The following is a 22,590-nucleotide window of genomic DNA, read 5'->3' as shown; positions in this document are numbered from 1 at the left end:
CACAGGCTAGGCCTAATTGAGATGACGCCCATAACACTAGTGCACTGCACTTAATATGTTACAGCCAATCCACAACCAAACAAGGATACTATTCAGCGTAGAAAAATAGTGAAGTCGATCGGTCTGCCTTTTGGATTCTTGTAGTTGCACCTAAAGGCCCTTAGAAAATGCTAACCATTTAGGGCTTGTTCAGGCAAAGCCCATGATTACTGTAGCACAGACCCGTTGAAAAACGGGCAGGACAGGGGTATCCTGAAGGTTTCTGAACTCCTCTACTCTGCCCCTCCACCCATGGGTGCGTCATACTAAACCGAGCGCATATGCCCCGCAACGCCCCTATCCGGACTTGACATTGCACTACTCCAGCTTTGATGCCACCTATCCCTGCCTGGACAACCTCGCACGACGCATCAGGACTTCTCACTCGCGACTCGTATCTCCGGTAACGCTTAGTGGGCGGTGAGAGAATTGCGCCCGCGCCGCAGTCTCTTCATGTGACCATCAAGCACAGCGCTGTGACGTTACTCCGCCGTGCATATGCTGCTGTCCGTTCCGACACTCACCTCATGCCTGCAGGCCCAGTCGTTCTCTCCATACTTCCTGTGCCATTTGTTTCCTTTCTGCTGGCCCCATCCTCCTGTGACTGAGGACCCGCGGGGCGTCATGCCAAGCACAGACAAGACGCGGACATTGATTGCAGCGCCGTTGCATCGGCGCCAGGACGACCACCTTCGCGCCGATCCGCAGTACCACAGCTGTCAACGCCCCTGCCATGTGTGAAGTCCGCGTGGAGGACTCTCGAGACAGCTTTGTTGCACGAGCAAGGCCGATCCATAATAGGTGTCACCCATGTCCATGAGGTCCGCACTCATATACGTACGTAGCTGGCAATTGGAGGCCATGACACGCAGGAACCAATGCGCCGAACGCTTTGTCTGAGTCAAGTGGTGATTGGGAGCACAGCTGTAAGGTGATTGGTGCTTGAACGCTTGAGGAATAGAGTCGAGCAAAAAGGGCAATGCTGTGGTGAGGAATCGTCTGAAACATTTCGTGAGTGTGAGGAGCAGGGGAATACTTTTATTTCAACGCCCTCTATTTAGACGTACTGAGTTTGACCAAACTCTTGGAAAATCCATATCCTAATTCTATCCTTATGCCTTATGCAAACGCACTTCTGTTGGCCGCGATTCCTCGCGACATTACACGAGCGAATCGTCCAGGCATATCCTGGTCTTGCTTGGCTGTCTCGATGCCTGTCAAGATCTTCTTGATGCCGACCCCTACCTCTGCACTACCGGTAATCTCCTGAATCTCACCAATGGCACGTTGTTGATCCTGGTCCGAGAACGCTCCGCTGTGCTGCAAAATGTGTGCGAGCTCAGCCTGCGTGTTTACGTTCGGTACTGCGATTTCGGCGTCGAAACGGCTGAAGAGATCGAGTTGGGTGAGTACCGAACGCTCAGTCGTCGTCGCGAAGATTAGTAGTCGGCGGTCCTGCGTTTTTTAGCTTTGTGTCAGGTGAATCATGGGCTGTGCGAGTAACATACCTTCGGAGGTTGCTTCTCAAGTAAAACTTTTAGTGCGACCAATACAGAGTTGCTGAAGTGAGGCCCAATGGGTACCCAATCAACCAGCATCTCAATGTTGTCGATCACGATGACACTAAGGGGACTTTTGTATGCATCTCGGAACGTCTTGTCAAGCTGCTGTACCTTCTGCATCTCGCTAAACCCAACCATGTCTTCCGGTGACACTAGTTTGATGAAAGGAAAGCCCGAGTCCATGGCCATTTTCGCCGCGAGGGCCGTCTTGCCACTCCCGGCGGGGCCATGCAGGGCAACGGATAATATTGGCGTTGAGCCTAGTTTCCTGACTTGGTTGATGTAAAGCCGCCCCTCCTCGAGGATGTCTCCAATGAAAGTGGAGTAGTGGATTATGTCACCCCGTATGCGTTTCCCGAGCTCTTCCTCTGCGACACCGAAGAGCGGTTTCACTTCTTCAAGGGCGTTGAAGAAGTCCTGACGATTGACCTTCATGTTCTCCACATCACTATTGATGCCTGCCATTGTACCGACCTTGATATGCCGACTGAAAGCAAATGAAGATGCTGCTTTGACCAGGCCACTGATCTCAGCTCCGGAGAAATTCTTCGTGAGCTTCGCTAGCTCTTCGAGATTGACATCATGCTCTATAACGTCATTTTTTCGCATTTTCGCTGTGTGGATCTTTAGGATTTGGGCTCGTCCGATTTCATCCGGAAGTGAGATTTCCATATGAACCTCCAAACGTCCCGCACGCAGCAGCGCCTCGTCGATCATATCCATTCGATTGGTCATACCAATCAGAAGAATGTTGTTCAGTTGATCCACACCATCAAGCTTCGAGAGTAGCTGGTTTACAACGCTATCGCCAACGCCAGTCCCGCCACCAGTCGAACCTCTCTGCTTGCACACGGCATCGAGTTCGTCGAAAATGATGATATGGAGTCCACTCTCGTCACCCTTCTCCTTGAACTCCTTCTCTGCATCGGCGAAGAGCTTGCGGATATTCTCCTCGGACTGACCAACATACTTGTTGAGAACCTCGGGACCATTGATAACCTTAGGTTCTCTTGCATTCAGCATTTTACCAATTTGACGCGCGATCAAGGTCTTGCCTGTACCCGGTGGTCCGTACAGAAGAATACCTCGGACGTGCTGGATGCCTAGCTTGTCTACTAGCCCTGGGGGGAAAATACGAGATGCAAAGGCTCTTCGGAAAATGGCGCTAAACTCAGTATCCAGACCACCAATGCCCCTGATCCAACTGAGTTAGCGGAAGAGTTGATATGGGCAGCCTTACTTACATATCTTCAAATTTGAAGCCCGGCTGAACTATCGAGTTAGCAGCAGGTCTCCTATTGGAAGCCTTAAGCTTTATATCGGTTCGAGCATCCTTAAAGAAATCTATCTGAGTATGTCGTGTGAGTATACCTCGCGCTCTAGGATCGGTGACCTGAGCAGAAGACGCTGAGTCGGATTTCTCCATTGAAAGGTCTACCAATTGAACCGTGCGTATCGACAACCGGAGGTATATATTCTTAATATCCATGAGTAGTTGCTGCCCTGGAGCAAGAATCTGATTCTCGAAGTTCTACCGTACGTCAGCTCTGGCGCGATCAATTAGACACGAGGGTAGAATGTTAAAATAGAAGGGTTGAGTAGGGTCTCTGTCAAAATATATAGATGAATAACTTGCCTTCTTGAACTGGGTCGCCAGCTCATCCTGATCGTAGGGAGTATCAGTTGTCTTCCTGGCAGCGAACCCAACCTCTACTTCGAGATTGCCGAGATATGATTGTCCTCCTTGGCTAAAAGTATCATACGGCTCTACCGTGACGATGTCTTGTGGGCCAAGAGTGATACTGGCCCAGGTCCGCTGGGCATCTGTAAGTCCTATCTCTCCTGGCCGGCATCCTTCTGTTGGTCGAGCAGATAGCACATAGTTGCCATTGACCATTATGTAGATATCCGAGCCGTCGCGAGTAGGGGGGAAATCTTGAGGGGAAACCGCAACACTATCACTTGTTAGCTAGCCCACCACAAAGACAGTTGTCGCATACAGATTTCCGAATGCAAAAGCATTCCCTCCAGGGCTCTTGATCGGTCGCAGCTGTATCGCTGGCCCACCTCTTACCCCGCCCATTCCGCCAGATGGGGGCGGTCCTCTCGCAGGCATTCGCTGAGCGCCTGGAGGTGCGCCGTAACCTGACGGTGGCGCCTCTTCATAACCCCCCATTCTAGTATCGTAACCTGACTGTCGTGGCGGAGGTTGCTGTTGTGGTGGTCGAACGTAGCCGTCATTACGCGTGGACGGGCGCGGGGAACTCCCAGGCAAACCTGGAAGTCGGTCTCGATTAAACATATTGTCGGGGGGGTTGGACTAAGCGGGGAAGGCAGATTCACGAAGACAGAATAAGGACTTTCCACGTATGGTGAAGGTGCAAGGCAGGTGAAAGGCAGCAGCGAAGGCTTGGAGTTTTGGTGCTTAGGATCTGGGCTCTTACTCGTTCCGTGGATGGGAGGTCAAAGCAGGTCTAAATAAGCTTTGTCGTTAAAGTTGAATCTTGAGGAAAGTGGACTGAACCTGTCGAAATGTGAGGAAGTTGCTGTATCAGAGCTGTTTCTGATTTACTTTGCCTTTGGTGGTACTTGCCTGGGAAGCTAGTCGCCGAATGCACGGACCTGGAGCCGAGACATCACGTGAGTGTTTATTATATTGCTGGAAACTCTAAGAGAGAGCTGCCTTGAAGCTGAAAATCTTTTGTAAGCCGAAGGGTTCTACGATGTGCCGTCCCAACCTTAGGCTTGGTGTCTCATCATGCTATATAAATCATATAGCTCCTTGGACTTCAGTCCACAATACCTAACTCCTCTCATAACTCGTGCCCATCTAAGATTATATCTTTCTATAAAACTAGAGGAGTACCTAATCGAACATTCTGAAGAACGCCTTACAAAGGCTGGAAGGTAAGAGTAATTACGTGGCATTAGTTCGTCTTCAGTTTACGTCTAAGTCTGAGCTCTTTTGGAAGCATTACCATTCTCGTCGGTTATTACACAGCCGAACTTCACTTTTGCTGAGCAAGACCGGATTCAAAACCCTTTCCCCAAATGAACAGATTCACCACCACCATACCAGAGTGCACCCATTCGACAATTGAGTCCCTTCTCTTCTCCAACTATCCATTCGCCACCTGCGGGAATCTTGTCCCCATTGCCCCTAGGCCAGTACTCCACTTCAAGCCATTCATTGATCTCTTCAATCTTCTTGATGAATGCATCCATCTTCCTAGGTTCTGGCGCTCCCGTCTCGGTCGCAAAGTCTTCAGGTCTGATGAAGCGACCAATTGTCAAATGACTAGACGGTACAACATAACGAGAATCCACCTGCACTCCCGTTTCGCGGCAGAGATCATGAAGGTCACGGCGTAGGTGATGATATGTGAACTGATCATCTTTTAGCGTCCTGCCCGAGGGTAGACCTTCTCCGGCTGCGGGTACAAAACTGAGTGCTAGCGCTGACGCATCAAATCCGATCATTGGTTTGATGAGGCGGGCACGATGTTTGAAGGTGTGGTCTGTGATTGTGGGGACTTTATCCTTCATGATGTCGACTAGGCTTTGGATCTCCTTCGTGGTTCGAGAGTGAGTAATTTCCAGCGCGGTCATGTGCAGACAATCCTGGGGCATGAGCCATAGGCCTAGAGATTGATAGTTAGACTCATCCCTGTTCAAAGAATTACAATGTCTGAAAACCGTACTTGGAGCCGTCGTTAGTAATTCTTGCTGTACACACTGGATCAACTCCTTGACTTTTTGGGTTGGTCGTGCCCACATAACCAGGCAATGGCGTGGATCAACGTAGCCAGGTTCAATTGTGGAATCACATAACCGAAGAAGAATTGGGTCAATTTTGACGCCAGGAAAATTTCCGTCTAACATCTTGGACTTTTGTTGAGAGTTCCGCGTCGTCCTGTGGACCGTATAACGGTTTTGGATCTGGGCCTTATCTAGGATGTTAGCCCTGCGCACAGTGATTTTAGAAAATACGCACAGCATCATCTTTGCATGCGGTAATCAACGCATCGTAAGGGTTGCTGAACTCCGCTGTTGAGATGCCGCTGAGGTCCTCAAATGTGTCGCTCGTGTGAACTGGTAACGGAGTTGCTCCAGACATAGTGAGTGGAAAGTTAGAAGTTTTCGCACTACGTCTAATAATTGCAAACAGATTGCTGTGCGGGTTTACTTTCCCGATAATTTTCTTCAGAAACAGAGACTCAGCTGTGGTAGGCAAGTACGAGGTCGACGGTGCATACGTCAACTATCCGAATTGGGCATTCCGCCCGCTTTCTTCTTCAGAATCCCTGTGGTGATGGCTTCCTGGTATATCGACCAGGATTTGGACTCCATTTGATCAATCTCTGGCCAGTCATAATGCTCCTGCAGCGAATAGTATTCTAAGATGCAAGGTAATCTACAAGCTAATTTAGAGCGAAGTCACAATTTAGGACGTCAGGCCGAACTGCTCTAGTGGAGCTGTACTAAGCACGTCCCACGTGACTTGGCTTTGAACGAACGTGTCTCCCGAGGTTGTACAACGCTTTCGGGAAGCTCAGTCCGGTACACACTTTTATGAACCACCACTCCTGGCTCACTCACCATGGGTTCAAGGTCATCGCTACGGTAGGTAGATCTGCCCCGCTTAATTCTTCATCGCTCACTGTCCCCAGCAATGTAGATTTCTTTCGCATCGTGCTGTGTTTATTGTGTGCAACATTACCCGGACACTATTGTGTTTGAAAACTGTCGGTGCTCCCCGTCACTTCCGAAGCCGATTGGTGTTGCGGCTACGTTAGTAGTATGCCCAGCTCATATGCAAAGCAATAGATCGAGGAGTTGCGAACATATCCTCAGTAGCGAAACCTTCGAACAGAATAATACTTCATAAGCGAGTCTTCACCCCAAGCGAGCCGTCAGCCCTGGAACACGAGAAAAAACCTGCTTCCTAAGCAGATTTATCTCCAGAACTACTACATATAATTTGCTAGGTTTTATATGAATATGAATATACTAGGATATCTAGACTCTAGCTGATATAACCAGCTACTTATTTAAGAAAAATAAAATTATCTGCATTCCACCCCCACTTTTAATAACTCTATAATTAACTACTAATTATAAAGTTAGACCTTAGATATTCTAGAGCATCTATAACTCTTTCCTAACATTTCTAGCAAATTCCAGTCAGTAGTTCTAGAGATATTTCTGCTCATTGAGCGGATTTTTCTGTGCTCATCTTCTTGACGTAGAAAGGTGACTTAGACCTGAGCGCCTCGGAGAAGAAGCAACTGAAGCAGACAACCAAACCCAAGAATGCAATGGCCGAAACCACAATCTTCTGGGGTAGAGTGAACATATCCAGAGGCGATCTAAAGCCTCTGGTAGCCCATATATAAGATTCAAGAGACTTTAGACCAAAACATGCACTCGGATATATTGACGCTAACTCAAGAATCAGCTGTATGGTTCACAGAGCGGGGGGAAAGCTAAGGGCTCAACTTCGAAGGGTTCTGGAACCATATCGCTCGCCAGACAACTAAAGGACCTTAGTTCGAACCGTCGTTCTCTTCCCTAAGAATACACACTAATAGGAAGGTCGTCGAAAGTTTATTGAGAACATTAAGCGAGTTCACCCGGCATTCTCGAATGCAGTTCGTCTCGATGCCTATGAACAATGTCTTCTACGGATGTGTTCATAGCCTGTGAAGATTGTCTAACCAAGCGAGTACATCAGGATCACTATGTGTACGAGCACCGCCAGGTCTCTGTACAGCCTGTGAACTTGATCAAAGTCTTTGGCCTGGGCTGTGGAAAAGACAATAGTGGTAAGAAGAGGTATGAGAGAAAGCTAGACGCTATTTCCTCATTGATCCAGCGATTCCCGAAGAAAGATCAAGGTATTATGTTTGTCTCCAGCGAGGTCACCTTGTCCGAATTGAAGGATGTCTTCCAAGAGCAGGAAAAGACCACTATGTTGTGAGTAAGAGCAGGGCTCTTTTAGCGGCGAGGATCGAAGACTTCAAAAACAACACGGACTTGAACGAGATGAAGAGGGCATTTATCCTAAAACTGCAAAACGAATCCTCAGCAGCAGTGTAAGAGAATATTCTCCTTTCTCCTATCTAGAGATTATGCTTCCTTTATTTGCAAACACCTAGTCAAGGCGAGTCACGTCATTGTCGTGTCTCTTTTGCTGTCCGAGAGTCAATACAAGTACGATTCTGCCATGGACCAGGCCATTGCTCGTTGCCGCCGATATCGCTGAAAGAAGAGAGTCCATACCTATCATTTGCGGCGTTATGAGCTATCAACATGGTCATTTTGGAACATCAACAGAGGATGAGGGACACGCTTTGCGAGCTAGTACGAGCATTCGTCAATTCTAAGCTCCACGAAAGCAATAAGACGGAGGTGTTACGAACCAAGGGAGGAAAAGACGGGGTCTCTAGCTTGATGATGCGAGGAAGCACAAAGCCTTGTGTATATACCTGGATAAAATGGAGAGCTTTACGTCTCTAATTAAACATTCGAGGACGATAAGGAGCAGCTAAGCTCTCCGGTTGTAAAATTATGCTAGGTAGTGTAAGCATGGGTTGCTAGTTTGGAAAACAGCGCGTTGTATCACCATCCTTGTCTTGGAGACTACGAGATATCTTAATAGGTTTTGTCACAAATAGTTTATCCAACCTCCCTTACTTCACATCCTTAGACCTTCCAAGCAAGAAAGATGACCAAGGCAGGACGTTGAATCTACACTCAGCGTCCAGGTTACTCCGATCGCGTGTTTGCTCCAGGGTGTCGAATGACGAATGCAGGGCTGGTAGGTCATTTCTTTTTCCACGTGTCACTACTGCTTGTGAAAGGCAAACTACTTTTCAGTTCATGCACACTTCCACTGCCGTCCGCGGATTCCTCTCAGCAATTACCTCTCACCCTGACATTACCGCTTCGTCCCTCTCTCGTCGGAATGGCAGCAGGTTTTAAGATGCAATACTTCAACACTACTTGCCTCGGAGAACGTTCGGATATCAACTCCAACTTTCATCCACATTGGATGACACACGCTTACAGCGATATCCCGTCTCTACAACATCCACAACTTTATCCCACCCCCCACAACGGCATCTACCCACCTTATACTCATCATCGCTGGCGAGGATCATACTGGAACTACCACCCTCACCGCCTTTGCTCAAAATTTAACCAGAGCAATCAACTACTGCGCCCGAAATGTCATGCATATCAACACCCCAAATTCGCCGAGTTGTTGCAGCCACAGCCACCAGGACAGGAACCAGATGCGAGGAAATTCGAGTGGAAGTATCCGAACTACTCAAGCTCGGACCCATTCGGGCTTGAAAGGGAGATTTCTCCTTCACCAAGGCCGATGTCGCCTTTGGGGCATATAGTTGAGAGTAGTGGGTCTGAGATTATGGGTAGTTCGATGGGGACATATGAGCCCGGGTATGCATGTACCATTTCGGACTTAGGAGATGGTGACGGGACTGAGAATAGGACTGAAAACGATGGAAACGAACATGGTGATGGACCTCTCGCTGAATTCGCCAACGAGCATTCTACGTGCGTGGATGCTGCCACCGATAATGCCAAGCTAGGAAGTCGATCCACTGACGTTCATCACGAAAACGAATTCGGTCAACCTAATCTTCGAAGAAAGATGCAAAGCAATACTGCTCCCTTGAATCCAGCCGAAGCTCAGCGACACCAAGATCCAACCCTTACTACAAGATGGAAAGAGCTGCTAGCCCGCGAAGCTAGACTCACAGCCGCCGAGGTTGCGTTCCAGACCACTATTCAAGAAGAACGGCAGCGCCTCGATGCCGACAGAGAGAAGCTAGAGCAACAGCGTTGTCAAGTACAACTGAAGGGACTTAAAGTGCACCAGTTGCGCGCCCATTTTCGAAATGAGCAAAGAAGATTGCACCAAGAACGTTTGCATCAGCGGCGGTCTCTTTTCCACGGTCGAGCTACGTGGAGTAACCATGAGCCGTGGATGGGAGAGGCAGAAGATTTTGATTGCGATATGGGAGTTAGTGATAATGATCTTGATAGGTTTGGGGATGATGATTTTGACATGAAAGATTCGGATACAGACTTTGGAGGAGCTTTCCCTACTTTAGGCGTCAAGCGGTATGAAAAAGGCATCGGTAAGAGTAAACATTCATAGTGGTTATACTGGGGCTAACAAGATCGCCTTAGATCCAAAGAAAGCTTTCGAAGAATACAACACTTATTGGGAGAATCTCTAAAACTCAACTTTAACACTAGACCTTTGTTCAGGCCTTCCTCGTTTAAACCTCCCATTCCCTTACCCCTCTGGCAAGATCGAAGACCTCCATCTAAATCCCATATGCTACCTCAGCACCACATGACCGCCAGTGGCTACAATCTTGAAGAAAACCACTTTAAGTTTAACACTCTTGTTTTCTCCCTTTGGGCCCTCTCTCTTCCAATTCCACGCGTTCCTTCAAGATATTTTTTGCACTTTCTAGGCCGAACTTAAGAATTGAGCTTATATTTTAGGTCGGTGGGCTGAGAGAGCTTGAAGAGGCCGAGGGGTTGTTTTTCGAAGGAGGTAATGAGGTAGCATTTAGATAATTTGAATGAGTATCTTGATGGAGATTGAGGGATGATTCAGGAAACCAACGAGAGGAACATCGCGAAGGTGGAAGATAAAAAGGGCCGAGAGACTGTTGACAGTATCAAGCATCATAAAGGATGGAGACTCAGCATGCTCGCATCTACCGTGGGATATCAGCAAACCAGATATCACTCTTTATACCTTGTGTTGGAATCAAGGAGTATATTGACAGGATGTAAATTTCCGTCCTGGCATGGTCCTGTAATAGTCTTGTAATGTTCTACGTTAATGATGATTTTGATCGGCCGTTAAACAACAGTAGGTGCAAATTTACTAGCAACAGAAATTAGGATCCTCTTATTGCCCTCCACAATTCTAGTCAGAACGTTAATAGACCAGTTTTGGTCTAATTATGTTCGGTGGTATACGATGACATGCTGGATGCACTTTCCAAATACAGCAACAAAATTCAACAAAACTAGTCTCTTAAAGGATTAAACTCCAAATTACCTAAGGCCGGTTTCACAATATGAATATGTCGTCGTCCCATATCCGCTAAAATGCTGTGCAATGAGATCAGACGATAAATCTATAGCTAACCGAAATAGGACACTGCTGGAGACACTACACGAAGGAATCATCAAATCTCGTATCATCAAACCCTCAGATTGATTCGCTGCGGCTAACATTGGATCGGCATTATCCCCATTCATCACCGACGGTACTCCAAGGCGACTAAGTCACAAATGGAAACCGCTGGTACCACAGTTTTCAACACTCTCTGCGTTACTTACCTTAAAGGGCACCTTGTTCAATCTTTACACCACTTTTTTAAGATGCAGTAGCAAGCGGATACCACATATGTGGTGTTGAGTGGTATGCTTCGCCGAGATCGTTCCTGCAGGAGTCTTAAATCTTTGAGACTGGGGGTTCTCTACTCTAAATGCACACAAACTGACTCTCTATCTCTACCTCCACCCACTTCTCATCCTATCTCTTCCTTAAAGCACCTCAACAAGTTACCCCTTGCTGCTTTTCTTCACAAACGGAGTGAATCAATCATGTACCAACTCGAAATCGCTCCTATCCACACCCTCGCCTAGTCTGACCTCGGGATTTCCGAACAGATTCCCAATCGCCGTCGACAGCTCCGCCTTCGCAAGATTAAAACCTACACAACTACGAGATCCGCAACCGAATGCTGCGAACCATTTCTCGCTCTTAGCTTTCTTGTCTCCCAGCCAGCGGTTGGGGTCAAACTCATATGGATTGGGGAGCAGGGTAGGGTTGTAGTGCAAATCCCGAGTAGTCATCGAGATTGGTATTCCAGCGAGGGTGAGGTAAGACTTGGATGTTGTGGGGATGTGTAGGTTGTAGGTTGGAGTTTGTTGATACGGGGAAGGCGAGATGGAGGCCCTCCTGAATGCATGCGTTGAGGTAAGGAAGGGTGTTAAGCTTCTTGTAGCTCATTATTTCGCTTAGTTCTTCAGTGGCGAAACTGTTTTTGAATTCTTCCTTGGGCTTTTCCAGAACAGAAGGATTTGTCATGATGTGGTAGGTTATCGTAGTGAGAGTGTGGCCCGTCGTCTCACTCTCCGCTCCGATAAGAACTCCTGCCTCATCGAACACGCTTTTCTGCGTCTTCTCCTCTGGTGGTAAGTCCAATTTGAGCACCTCATTCATTATGGCCGGGAAGCTCTTGCTACTGATAGGCTTTCCACTATTCTCCATCACTTTCCTGGCCTGCTCCTTCTGACTCTCAACCCCTTCAATGACATTCAAAGCTGTCTTCTCATGGAATGCTATCAGTCATCGAGGCATAGATTGTAGGATTGCGTTAGTATAAAGCGGATCTCGGTTGTACAAAGATACTTGAGTCATTCCGCGGATGAAGTCGGAATGCGTGGCACCGAAATCGTCCATCTCGAGGAGATTTGATGACTCCAGGAGCGACGGATCAGTGACGCAATCAACTGCCAGCGACCGAAATACAACCACCATGTCTATGGGCTTCTTCTACCCTCAACATTTATTTAGACAGCGACAGAATACGGCTAGGTGATTCTTTAATACTGATTCGACCTTGGAAATGCTCATAGCGGACAAAACCAGCTTGATCACGGCGCTCCGAAGCTTATGTTGGTTTGCATCTATGGCAGCGAAGATGGGCCCATTACGATCAAACCAAGAGTAATACCACGGATCCTTGTCAAGCTTTTTCGTAACATTGTAGAGCTCATTGAAGAAAGTCGGGTCGTCGATGTGGATTTCGTATGGGGTTATACGCACAAGTGGGCCTGCCAACGTCAGCCAAATGTCCCAGGGTAGTAGCAGAGGAAGAAGACTTACCGTATTTCTTATGCATCCTCTCGACTTCGAGGTAATACTTTCCGACCTTGATGGCATCGTAGTAGAACTTGTACCAGCGGGTTGCAGCAGCAAGCTTCGGACCTGGGATATGAAATAGGTCACCGAAGTATATGCGGTAAATGTAAAGAGTAATGGTGTAAGCAATAAATGCAATAAACATAGTAGTGGCCAGACTGAAGGACGAAAGGAATCCGCCTGGAGGTAAAGAGGATGTCTCCATCTCGACAAGGGACGCGTGTGATAGGGGAAAGGCAGATAGAGAAATCCCCAGAGGCTGGTTGAAGGCAACCTTAAACATGAACCGGCGCATCCCGAGTTGTTACATACAGGTCTCAAAGTTCGTAATGCAGACAAGTGGATGCCAGCCAAGCCGGGGGACAACAGCTGGGTGGTGTCTAAGCAGCTAGGTTAGGAACACAGACAGCAATTTGGTATTCCACAAGGCGACGATGGCCCCCATCTACTTCAGCTCGTTCGCAAGATCATGCCTGTTGGAAGCATGATTACGAAGCTCGGCTGCAGCAGCTGAAAGAGTTGATTGGCTTTCTAGATGTTTGGGTGATAGGGGTGAGATCTTGGGGTTCAAAGGCAATCTTCAAGGATGAGCCAGTGCTGGCCTAGTTCAGTTAGAGCAACACAATCGAAAACAGCAGATTCCAGTAACGGCATTCTTTGAATGATGCAAACTATATCGACTCCGCCTTACTGCTCCAAAGGGAAATGCTGAAGATGTGTAGTGATTTCCTAAAGTTGCCCACTAGCGTAATTCTAAACGGGTCGTGTCCTCGCCGGTCGGTGTCAGCAAATGGCATTCTTCCACAGATGATCACCTCTGCAATGCAGTACAACGTGGATACCAGCGTCACCTATTGCTTGAGACAAGTTCTGATCGTCGCTCTAAATCAAGGCACAGCACGTTAAGAGCATGCCCCTTTTTGTCCCAAATATATACCTTGCTATGTCCTATGTTAGCTAGTAAATGTAATACAAGTTCACATTGAATTTGCTCTCATTTGTACGAGGTGTAAACTTCCCATTCTATGGAAGTAGTTGTGGTTGACCTTCACTATCAGCTATGCTAATGTCCAAACCCGAACGGATCGGGTTCCACCAATCCCAAGTCACGCCTGAGTATCCAACAGCGATGAAAGGAGTGTGGGTTCTGCCCATAAAAATAACAATCAAGAATCCAAGGTCATTCTGTCGTAAATTCGGCCCAATTACAGTTCCCACCATGCCGCCCATCGATTGTTTGATGGGTGTATCCCAGAGACCTCTTAAACGCCGTTATCGTCGCGTTCATGAGCCCCTATCTATCATACAACACAAGTCCATCCCATATTGAGGAATCCTAACATTTACATGTCGTTGAAGTCAAGCAGCTCGTATGGAGTGCTATCAAAGGAAGTAAACTCGCCTAAGGCCTTCATCTCGAGGTCGAACTGTGAGCACGAGCTCTCCGGCAAAGAGTTGAACAATTCATCCAAATCATTCTTTGGCTCAACAGGGGATGTTGGTGGCGTCGAGAAGGGATTGGATTGAATTGACGATCGAGAGGGCGTAGCGGAACCTTTATTAGACGTTTGTTGGGCGGCAGCCTTCGTGTCGCTTACAGAGCCAGCAGAATTCGGTCGCTGGTCTTCCGGCGACATGGGTGGAGTGTGCGTGGTACCAGAGAGCTGATGTAGAAGGTTCATTGAAACCTCGTCGCCGGCGAACGATCCCGAAGATGTGAAGCTCTCTGTCTTGACTTGGGAGCTGTCAACAAACGGACTTGACGCGGTTTCAAAACTAATGAGGAAGTTAGTAAACAACAAGGTATTAGGGTACGTAAAGACTGGACACATACCTGAATGGATCGGCTGAGGAGCTCATGGGGTCCCCAAAATTACTTATATCAGAGAGTAATTTTGGGAGACCTGATGTCTGCAAAGCATTAAATTCCTCGAGAGGTGGCGGCGAGTGCCTAGTCGAATAACCATCAGACTGAGGAGATCCTGCCGAGACTGATGAGGCAGTGGAAGCAAGTGCTCGTCGGGTACGATTTGCCTTCTTGGCTCTATCCTCCATACCTGGGCGATTCTTCTTTGGTCGGCCACGTTTTGCTTGCCGTCGAACGGCATCAGCAAAACCGCCGACGCACATTCCACGTTGTCGATGGCGGGTAAGAGCGTCTTGTCGTGCGAAGCCTGCGCCACATGGACATTTGTAAGGCTTGTTCCCTGTATGGATCTTGGCGTGGCGTTTGAGGTCGTGCTGGCGGACGAAACATTTGCCGCATCCGTTACAACGGAATTGTCTGTCGCCGAGGTGGGTTTGGACATGTGAGCGAATATTTTCTCTCCTTCCAAATGTCTTGCCGCATTCTGGGTACAAACAGGTCCATTTGTTTGTCGCTGGGTCCTGTTCGCTGATATATCGCTGGACTTCCTCTGGTGAGATACCTGTGTACTCAATGCTAGCATCAACATCGAGTTCTAGAAATGCAGATTGCTGGGACATGGACTCGGTGGCTGAGAGTGGCAGCCCAGTCATGTGACTAGAAGTACTTGTAGAAGGGAGCAGAGACGGAGCTTGCGAAAAATCCATCTCCTGATGTGGATACTCTTCGATATTCTCCAGGAACATCTGTACGGTCCTTTGGTGAGGCGAAGACGTGGGGGACGGCGAAAGTGCATCTGAGGTATAGTAAGACGAAGATTCGTAGCCCATTTCACTGTCCGGATTGTCGAAGTCGAAAGCCATGGCACTTGAGGTTGGCTGGAGATTTATGTCAGTCATGTCCCCAAAGTTGGGCGGCATTGGCGCTGAGTCGAGAGGTTCATGGCTCGGTAGTTGTGTTGGTTTCTGAGGAGTCGCAGTAGGTGTCGGGAGGATGTTGATAAAGACTTGTCCACAAGAGCCATATACGGATTGTATATGCTGATGGAGTTCTTTAAGTTGTTGTTCTGTTGGAGGTTTTGAGGGAGAAAGAGGAGGCTGCTGAGGAGACTGCTCGCGGAGTGTCCGGTGAGGCGTCCGCGGAGATGGGAGAGATGTCTGTACTGGGGATTGCATAAAGGTATCCTGAAAGCCCGGCCGGGGCTGGCTGTGCGTCTGCGCTACTTGCATAGTATGCTGTTGTGGTTGTCCTATGTTAGTAATACTTACCGTACTATCCTCCTGCTGGAAGGAATCCATGTTCATCGGGCTTGGGGTCATCCGTTCTGAGAAAGATCCAGGTTGTTGGGGCATGTTAATGGTTTCAAGGTTCAAGCCTCGAAGATCCAAGCTCATGCCCGATCGCTGTTGTCGTTTTTGTTGAATGTTAGCAGGGAGTGGTCGTACTTGGGGCGCCTCGAATGCTGCCGGTGTCGAGTTTTGTCGTCGGTGTTGGGTTCGTCGTCGTTGAATGCTCGAGGGCGCGTTTGTGGACAGCATATCGGATGCAGGTCGAGTCCGGAGTGTCGTTATCCAAGGAATGGGTATCCTGTTAGGTCCGATACTAGAGAGGGGTCAGTCAGGGTCGACAGTTTTGCACCCAGCGTAGCTGCATCTTCATGGTTTGGTTGATCAAGCCTCAAGGCTTTCGAAGGGAGGAAGATATAGGAAAATCCCAGAATTATTCATTGATCCTCTTCGCAACAAGATATATTAACATACCTCACGCAGTGCAAGCGGCGTCCGCCGGGCGGATGGTATCCTTATGGTCTCCTCAGTACAGGTACAGTCTCCCAGCAACTGCCTCAAAGTAAGTGTATCCGGCCGAAGCCTAAGCAATGTTTGTGTATGGGTGTCTAAAGGAGGATCTACTCCTCTAGGATCGGTTGAGATGAAAAGGTGCCGCAAAGGTTTGTCGCGAGGATGCAGGTATATGTGTAGTGTGAGAGTGGTAAGGATGAATGATGAAGTTCAAGTCCTGAACGGGAAGCAAATCAACAAACGCCTTTGCGCCGTTACCCGGCAACGCAGCCGCCACACACGTGATCTAAGCGCTAGCAACGCCACATCTCGGCTGCGCTTAGTCACATTTTCGCTGCCAAGGCCCACAGATAATTTCTAATCTCCAAAGTTCTGCACGTCTTCAAACCAACCCTCCTGCACGACGACTGAGGAAGACAATTCCTATTGTCTAGGTAAGTCGACGATTTTTTTTCCCAATGCTAGAATCGCTTGGAAGCAACAAGCCGACAATGCCTGGTCGCATATCCGCTCCTTCGAACCCTTCCTCTTCCCTTCTCCCCTCCTGACATCGACACACCAGGCCGCCATGCAGATCTTCGTCAAAACCCTCACGGGCAAGACTATCACCCTTGAGGTGGAGTCTTCCGACACTATTGACAATGTCAAGTCCAAGATTCAAGGTACATTCCTGTCTTCCACAATTTCCAGTAGTTTCACGCTGATAGGTCGCAGATAAGGAGGGCATTCCTCCCGACCAACAGCGCCTGATCTTCGCCGGAAAACAACTCGAAGACGGTCGTACGCTCTCTGACTACAACATCCAGAAAGAGTCGACTCTCCACCTCGTCCTCCGCCTGCGTGGCGGCGCCAAGAAGCGCAAGAAGAAGGTCTACACCACTCCCAAGAAGATCAAGCATAAGAGGAAGAAGACCAAGTTAGCTGTGCTCAAGTACTACAAGGTTGATGGCGATGGCAAGATCGAGCGTCTGAGGAGGGAGTGCCCGCAATCTGAGTGCGGTGCTGGTGTTTTCATGGCTGCTATGCACAATCGTCAATACTGTGGTCGTTGCCACTTGACCTACGTGTTCGATGAGTCTAAGTAGACGGATCAGGGGATGTCTGGATGAGGGAACAGCGATATGAAATTCATGGAAATTTGAGACAGGCTGACAAGGCCTGCCAAATGTCAACATTCTGGCCATAGGCCAATGAATCCTGTCAGCTAGCGTTCGAGCCTTTGTCCTTGTTGCGCTGTGATGTCCATGACTTAGGGTGTGATTGCGTGTCCGGCACGCTGTTCAGGTGGACTATATCTCAGTCTCGGCGATTTACACTGTCACTCATTAACACCAGGCCACCCCTACCATCACCAATCTAGTCTTTGCGTAACAATGAAAGCTGTCTAACCCTGCAAGGACCTGGATAACCATACGCGATTCGAGGCAACACCATTGATGTATTATGTTGAATGCTCTATGGGTCATGAAGACTACCACACCCCAATGTCTAGCACTTTTTCGTCATGTCTCACATGAAATTTTATTTATTCATGTCACATATCCCATGACCAAAAGTTGTGCTTTTGGCTACGCCAATGATGGTGATGTCATGCATGCTGAAATGCACATCAATAAACCGCAAACAATTCTGGAAAATCTTCTCCAAAAAATGTACTTGCATCCGATGCCCCGAAGGAAATGACTCAAAACGGCGGTACCCTACGAACAAATGCTGAATCCAACTCTACTCTAACCATTACCCTGTTGGATGACCATTTACTTACTCATCTCTCTCGGCTCAAGCAATAATTTGCCAGTCGGGCCGGCCTTCTCCATAAATCCATCTTCGCGTGAGTAAATACGCTGCCCTCGGAGCCAAGTCTCCCTAACAACGCCCTTGAGAGTTTTGTTCTCGTACGGTGAGACTTTGTTTCTGAAGAGCATGGTACTCGGCTCGACCTATGCATGCATCGTAAGCAGGGTATTCAAATCAACAAGTGGGAACGGAAGGGATAAAACCCACCACAAATTTAGCCTCATCATCGAACACGACAATATCTGCATCAAAGCCCACACTCAAATCGCCCTTGCTCTTCCCAAGTCCAACTTGTTTCGCCGTATTCTTACAACACCACCTAACAACCTCTTCAATACTAAAATCCTCATCACGCTTAGTACCCTCAGTCCAAAGAATCGGCAGCCCAAGCCCAACACTCGAAATCCCGCCCCAGGCTGAGAAGAAATCACCCTTCTCCTCCGGACCCTCTTCCTCGACATCTGAGTCTGCGCAACTCTCGCAGTCCCTGTTGTGGCCTTCTTTACAGTGGCTTTCTCTCTTAGGCGCGAAGGCTTTAGGAAGGAGTTTAATGTTAGGAGTGCAAGGCGAGTGGTCTGATACTACCGTTTTGATGACGCCGTCGGTTTGGTCTTGGAGCAGCTCTTCCCAGAGGCCGTCTTGATTGAACTGCGACCGGATTGGCGGGCAACATTTGTGTCGCGTGTCACCATCTTTGATGCTCTCGGCTGTGAGGGAAAGGTAGTGGAAACAAGTCTCTGCGGTGATCTTGATGCCTTTACTGCGGGCTTCGCGCAGAAGAGGAATCGCTTCTATGGCTGAAAGATGCACGATGTGGAGTGCGAGATCTGGGGCAAGATGAGCAAGAGAGAGTATCTCGGCAATAGCATAGGTTTCAAATGACGGTGGGCGTGAGTCCAGGAATGTTGAGTAGTAAGTCAACGGGCCGGAGGGAGCAAGAGGTGGCATGGAGTGCTGGACATCGTCGCCAACGGAGGCGGTGATTGGGGGAATCATTTCGGCGTGGAACATAAGGGTCGTTGCTGAGTCTCTTAGCTCGGTCAAGACCAGCTCGATGTCCGTGGAGGTCACAGCCGGAAACTCTTCAACCTAAATATTGTTACTATTGCATGAAGTATAAACATGAAAATTAGCATACCCCACTGTTAATTAAGAAACCCTTGAAGCCCCTGACACCTTCCTTGACAAGACCTTTAAGCTCACTAACATTACCTGGGATTACACCTCCATAGAAACCGACGTCGACCCAGCACTTGCCCTTCGCGGCATCGATTTTAGTCTTGAAATTCTCGACAGTGGTTGTAGGTGGGATGGCATTGAGAGGCATGTCAACAACGGTTGTTACACCTCCGAATGCGGCAGCACGTGTGCCAGTCCAGAAGCCTTCCCATTCTGTGCGGCCTGGCTCGTTAAGATGAACATGTGCATCAACAAGACCAGGAAGTAGGATGAGGGGTGAATAGTCAGTGTACGGAGTCCCTTCTGGGAAGTCAGTTGGCGGAAGAACTGAGTGAAAAATAGATGTGACTTTTCCCGTCGTGTTCGAGATAACAATTGTTGCCCCGGTGAGCCGTCCTGCAACGACTGCTCTTGAAGAAGATATGACGATAATAGGATGGGGAGGGTTGCTATGAGCAGCTGGAGGAGGGGTGGTTGCGTGGGGTACCATCTTCGTTGCTGGTAGCCAGACTTCAGGTGAAGCTAAACAGAAAACGTTGAACGCTTTAGCAACTTGAAAGAAAAGGGAGCATTTAAGTCTTCAGCCTAGTGGCAGGGAGTGAAGAGCCAGATCCTCGGAAGCAGTCGGCTGTTGGATATTGCCCTGGGTGAGAGTGGGAGAGGTGCAGGAGAGATAAGCAAGATAAGGTGGTGTGGTGTCACACAGTTCTATGTTCGTGTGAAAGAGAAAAGTACCACCGAGTTTTAATAGAAGTCTTTAAATATCTAAGCGGTGAATATTGAGGAAAACACAGATATAAAGTATGTCCAGGCACGGCAAGCCATCTGCGCACAAAAATCTGGGGTACAGCAGCCCTTATCTGTCTCTCGATATCCCGATTTGGTAACCCAGGAACGCTCAACGTAACGTCAGGGAGGTGTATGGTTCATCGGAAGTGACAGCATTCTTACTCGATACAGATTGGTGGTTCGAGGACTATGTGAGTTATCGAGACCTAAGCACGGCCAAAGAGTGGACCATTCCTGTTGGTTGAGAGTGAGAAGTACACCTGTTGAAGTGGTGGTCCGCTGAATTGGTGGGATGGTACGTGCGCGGCAGTAAGGCTAGAGCGATAAGAAACGCAGGGACCGATCACAGTGCAAGGCCCAGGCCGGGTCGACACAAGAGGCTAGCGCAGGTTCAACGACGTGGAGAACCGTTACCGATGCCTTGCCGAATATATGTCCTCGGTTGAGAAATATCATCCGGCCCCTTCCGAATTGATACCCTTTAAAGCACGACTAGCTTTATTGTGAGAAGTGTCGTGGCGTGTCGCAGTTTCTGTGACTCGATAGGAATAGTTTCCATCGAGTAATCCACACTGCGTATAGGTGTATCGCTGACGCCTTTCTTCTCCACCGGAACTTTCGGTGCTTGCTCCTGATTGCCTCGAACATTCCACTGGATCACGGGATGCATTATACTACCAACGCATCAGACAACACAGGCTATATTCAGAGTCGACTGCGGCGAAGTAAAATCTCAGCCTGCAACCTGACAAGAACCTATAACGATGAACTCTCAGCACTTCAAGAATGTTGCACCAGTAGCTGGCCCAGATCGCTACGCTTTATTAGAATATCTTATTCCCACTCACTTATAGATATTCCGTCAATTGCGAAATGAATTCATGCTCTATAGTAGGCCATCATTTCTTCTCGATTTAAAAACTTAATTCGCTCTCGACTTTAGAAGTCCGGTGCCGCGGAGATGGCTGATCATTGAAAGTAGTGGAAGGTCGTGGCCTTATTACGATCGAGTAATAGAATGTCATCCAACATCCGAAGCCCAAATTGCCTCTAATAGCGCAACAAATAACACAGATGGATGTCTTTATTACGCCCGGCTCTAGCCTAGAGGGCACTAGTAGTTTATTACATAAGCAATTCCTTAGTAATAGCATACCTCCTAATAGCCTATACATGTAAAATATCTATCTCTCTGTATTTTCCTAGCAAACTCTCCTATACCTTTTGTATTTAGTAAGTAGTAAGTATTCTTAAGGCTCTCTTCTCTAAGTGTTTAGTGTCCCTTTGTTAGCAAATAAAGCAGAACCTGCTAGCGTACAAGTGTTAGTATAGTGTAGGATTATTCTTAAAGTTGTAAGATCCTAGGAGTTCTGCAATTGCGTGCAGCAGCTGTGCAACAGCAGCAGTGGGCCTTATTTGTAATAGGTAACAACAGTGTAGGTTTTAAAAAAGGTTCTAGTTACTCTAGAACTAGAGTTCTAGGTTGTAGACAGAGAGAATAGGCAATAATTAATGTAGTAAGCTATAGTAGGGCAGCGTAGTTTTTAGGCTTAATGTTCTAGCTTTTAGAGTAGGGGCTAGTAGTTTAGATGCTAAGGGTTAAAGAGGGTAACATAAGTGTAAAAGAAATAGTAGCAGTAAGGTGTTTTTGCTAGAGCTAGATAACGTACTAGCAGCCACACTTACATATAACAGCTAAGAAGGTATGCGCGATGACAGTAGGTAAGACAGCAATAGGCGTGGCAGTAGTTAGTGTAGTAACAATAAGCGCAGTAACAGTAGGTAAGGTAGTAATAAGCGTGTTAGCAGACGTAACTTAGACTGCTAAGATAGGGATAAGTTAGAAGAAAAGGTAAACAGTAGTTTAGCTGTTAGTGTTATTTAAGGGCTTTAAGAAGTAGTAGTAGGGGCAGTGTTAATGTCTTAGTAGCTAAGAAAATCTAGTATTATATCTGCTAATAGACAGTTTTACTTATAAAACTTAAGCAGATCTTTGTTGCTTAGTTTTGTAGCTTTATAGAGTAACATAATCTCTATTTTATAGATTAAGTAGGTACATATATATTCTTAATTCTTATTCTTTTCTGCGTATATAAAGCTGCATGTTGCTAGCTGCGTTAGGGATGCAGCTACGCATTTCTATGTAGATGGGAACGTGGTGTGACGTGACTGAATTGTTTAGAAGGATTGCGACGCGTTGGACAATGATAGTGAATTAGTTCAGCATGGGTAAGACGGTGACGGTGAAGCGGTTCGGTGTGTATACGTGTTTGATGGCGGCGGCGAGGTAGGTCGGCTCGATGGAGGTGATGCAAGTGACGATAGAGTCTCAAATATATTCGAATTTGCTCCTGCTGCCATTTTGGGCGCTCCCCCGGTTCTCCAATTGCAGCATGTTGCAAGCTGGTCGCGCATAGGGCAAGTGCGCGAGGGACTCGGATCGGAAAAACAAAAGCCGAGCAACACAAGTAGAGCAGAAAAAGGATCGAAAAATCAATACAATCAATCATCATCCCATACATCATATCCAAACCCATCATTCATCTTAGGAAGCCTAGAAACAGTGCTTTA

General features: G+C 47.8%; 6 protein-coding genes across 6 annotated transcripts; 2 read left to right on the top strand and 4 right to left on the bottom strand.

Annotated features, from left to right (window-relative positions):
* Positions 1-1,138: 1,138 nt before the first annotated feature.
* Positions 1,139-5,823, bottom strand: BDR25DRAFT_330569 (AAA-domain-containing protein). Its single transcript, XM_033692545.1, has 8 exons — positions 5,596-5,823; positions 5,303-5,546; positions 4,659-5,242; positions 3,602-3,921; positions 3,238-3,556; positions 2,846-3,132; positions 1,548-2,796; positions 1,139-1,494 (listed from the first exon to the last, which is right to left on the bottom strand). The coding sequence occupies exons 1-8, from the start codon at positions 5,716-5,718 to the stop codon at positions 1,159-1,161; spliced, it is 3,462 nt and encodes a 1,153-aa protein (XP_033554803.1). The 5' UTR covers positions 5,719-5,823; the 3' UTR covers positions 1,139-1,158.
* Positions 5,824-5,975: 152 nt separating this feature from the next.
* BDR25DRAFT_348257 (uncharacterized protein) lies at positions 5,976-10,701 on the top strand (the record flags this gene model as incomplete). Its single annotated transcript, XM_033694386.1, has 22 exons — positions 5,976-5,993; positions 6,050-6,090; positions 6,131-6,224; positions 6,272-6,379; positions 6,401-6,513; positions 6,776-6,829; positions 6,871-6,949; positions 6,987-7,061; positions 7,093-7,162; positions 7,197-7,277; positions 7,328-7,577; positions 7,618-7,696; positions 7,765-7,804; positions 7,837-7,875; positions 7,906-8,012; positions 8,051-8,112; positions 8,243-8,382; positions 8,417-9,788; positions 9,834-10,083; positions 10,146-10,205; positions 10,261-10,459; positions 10,583-10,701. 22 exons carry the CDS (start codon positions 5,976-5,978, stop codon positions 10,699-10,701), a joined length of 3,450 nt encoding a protein of 1,149 aa, XP_033554802.1.
* A 2,896-nt stretch (positions 10,702-13,597) lies between these two features.
* On the bottom strand, positions 13,598-16,445 carry BDR25DRAFT_330568 (BTE binding protein-like protein 4). The gene is made up of 3 exons (XM_033692544.1): positions 16,216-16,445; positions 14,423-16,057; positions 13,598-14,364 (listed from the first exon to the last, which is right to left on the bottom strand). Exons 2-3 carry the CDS (start codon positions 15,991-15,993, stop codon positions 13,932-13,934), a joined length of 2,004 nt encoding a protein of 667 aa, XP_033554801.1. The 5' UTR covers positions 15,994-16,057; positions 16,216-16,445; the 3' UTR covers positions 13,598-13,931.
* A 377-nt stretch (positions 16,446-16,822) lies between these two features.
* BDR25DRAFT_321105 (ubiquitin-domain-containing protein) lies at positions 16,823-17,339 on the top strand (the record flags this gene model as incomplete). Its single annotated transcript, XM_033691947.1, has 2 exons — positions 16,823-16,916; positions 16,969-17,339. 2 exons carry the CDS (start codon positions 16,823-16,825, stop codon positions 17,337-17,339), a joined length of 465 nt encoding a protein of 154 aa, XP_033554800.1.
* Positions 17,340-17,784: 445 nt separating this feature from the next.
* On the bottom strand, positions 17,785-19,765 carry BDR25DRAFT_330566 (allantoinase). The gene is made up of 3 exons (XM_033692543.1): positions 19,190-19,765; positions 18,259-19,140; positions 17,785-18,194 (listed from the first exon to the last, which is right to left on the bottom strand). Exons 1-3 carry the CDS (start codon positions 19,718-19,720, stop codon positions 18,012-18,014), a joined length of 1,596 nt encoding a protein of 531 aa, XP_033554799.1. The 5' UTR covers positions 19,721-19,765; the 3' UTR covers positions 17,785-18,011.
* Positions 19,766-19,815: 50 nt separating this feature from the next.
* On the bottom strand, positions 19,816-21,078 carry BDR25DRAFT_390344 (uncharacterized protein; the record flags this gene model as incomplete). The annotated part of the gene is made up of 9 exons (XM_033698092.1): positions 20,942-21,078; positions 20,736-20,833; positions 20,510-20,671; positions 20,434-20,456; positions 20,367-20,399; positions 20,249-20,298; positions 20,182-20,206; positions 20,046-20,127; positions 19,816-19,938 (listed from the first exon to the last, which is right to left on the bottom strand). Exons 1-9 carry the CDS (start codon positions 21,042-21,044, stop codon positions 19,816-19,818), a joined length of 699 nt encoding a protein of 232 aa, XP_033554798.1. The 5' UTR covers positions 21,045-21,078.
* Positions 21,079-22,590: the final 1,512 nt, after the last annotated feature.

Source organism: Lindgomyces ingoldianus, assembly GCF_010093535.1.
Source record: "Lindgomyces ingoldianus strain ATCC 200398 unplaced genomic scaffold BDR25scaffold_1, whole genome shotgun sequence".
Lineage (NCBI taxonomy): Eukaryota > Fungi > Ascomycota > Dothideomycetes > Pleosporales > Lindgomycetaceae > Lindgomyces > Lindgomyces ingoldianus.
The sequence above is the reverse complement of the archived record's forward strand: the minus strand, read 5'-3'. Positions and strand labels throughout refer to the sequence as shown.

Coding starts and splice junctions, on each gene's coding strand:
- BDR25DRAFT_330569 (XM_033692545.1), bottom strand. CDS start 5,718: ATGTCTGGAGCAACTCCGTTACCAGTTCACACGAGCGACACATTTGAG. Junction 5,243..5,302: donor ATTACTAACGACGGCTCCAA/GTACGGTTTTCA, acceptor ATCAATCTCTAG/GCCTATGGCTCATGCCCCAG. Junction 2,797..2,845: donor GGCTTCAAATTTGAAGATAT/GTAAGTAAGGCT, acceptor CAGTTGGATCAG/GGGCATTGGTGGTCTGGATA.
- BDR25DRAFT_330568 (XM_033692544.1), bottom strand. CDS start 15,993: ATGCTGTCCACAAACGCGCCCTCGAGCATTCAACGACGACGAACCCAA. Junction 14,365..14,422: donor TCCTCAGCCGATCCATTCAG/GTATGTGTCCAG, acceptor CTTCCTCATTAG/TTTTGAAACCGCGTCAAGTC.
- BDR25DRAFT_330566 (XM_033692543.1), bottom strand. CDS start 19,720: ATGGTACCCCACGCAACCACCCCTCCTCCAGCTGCTCATAGCAACCCT. Junction 19,141..19,189: donor GTTTCTTAATTAACAGTGGG/GTATGCTAATTT, acceptor AACAATATTTAG/GTTGAAGAGTTTCCGGCTGT. Junction 18,195..18,258: donor ATGATGAGGCTAAATTTGTG/GTGGGTTTTATC, acceptor ATGCATGCATAG/GTCGAGCCGAGTACCATGCT.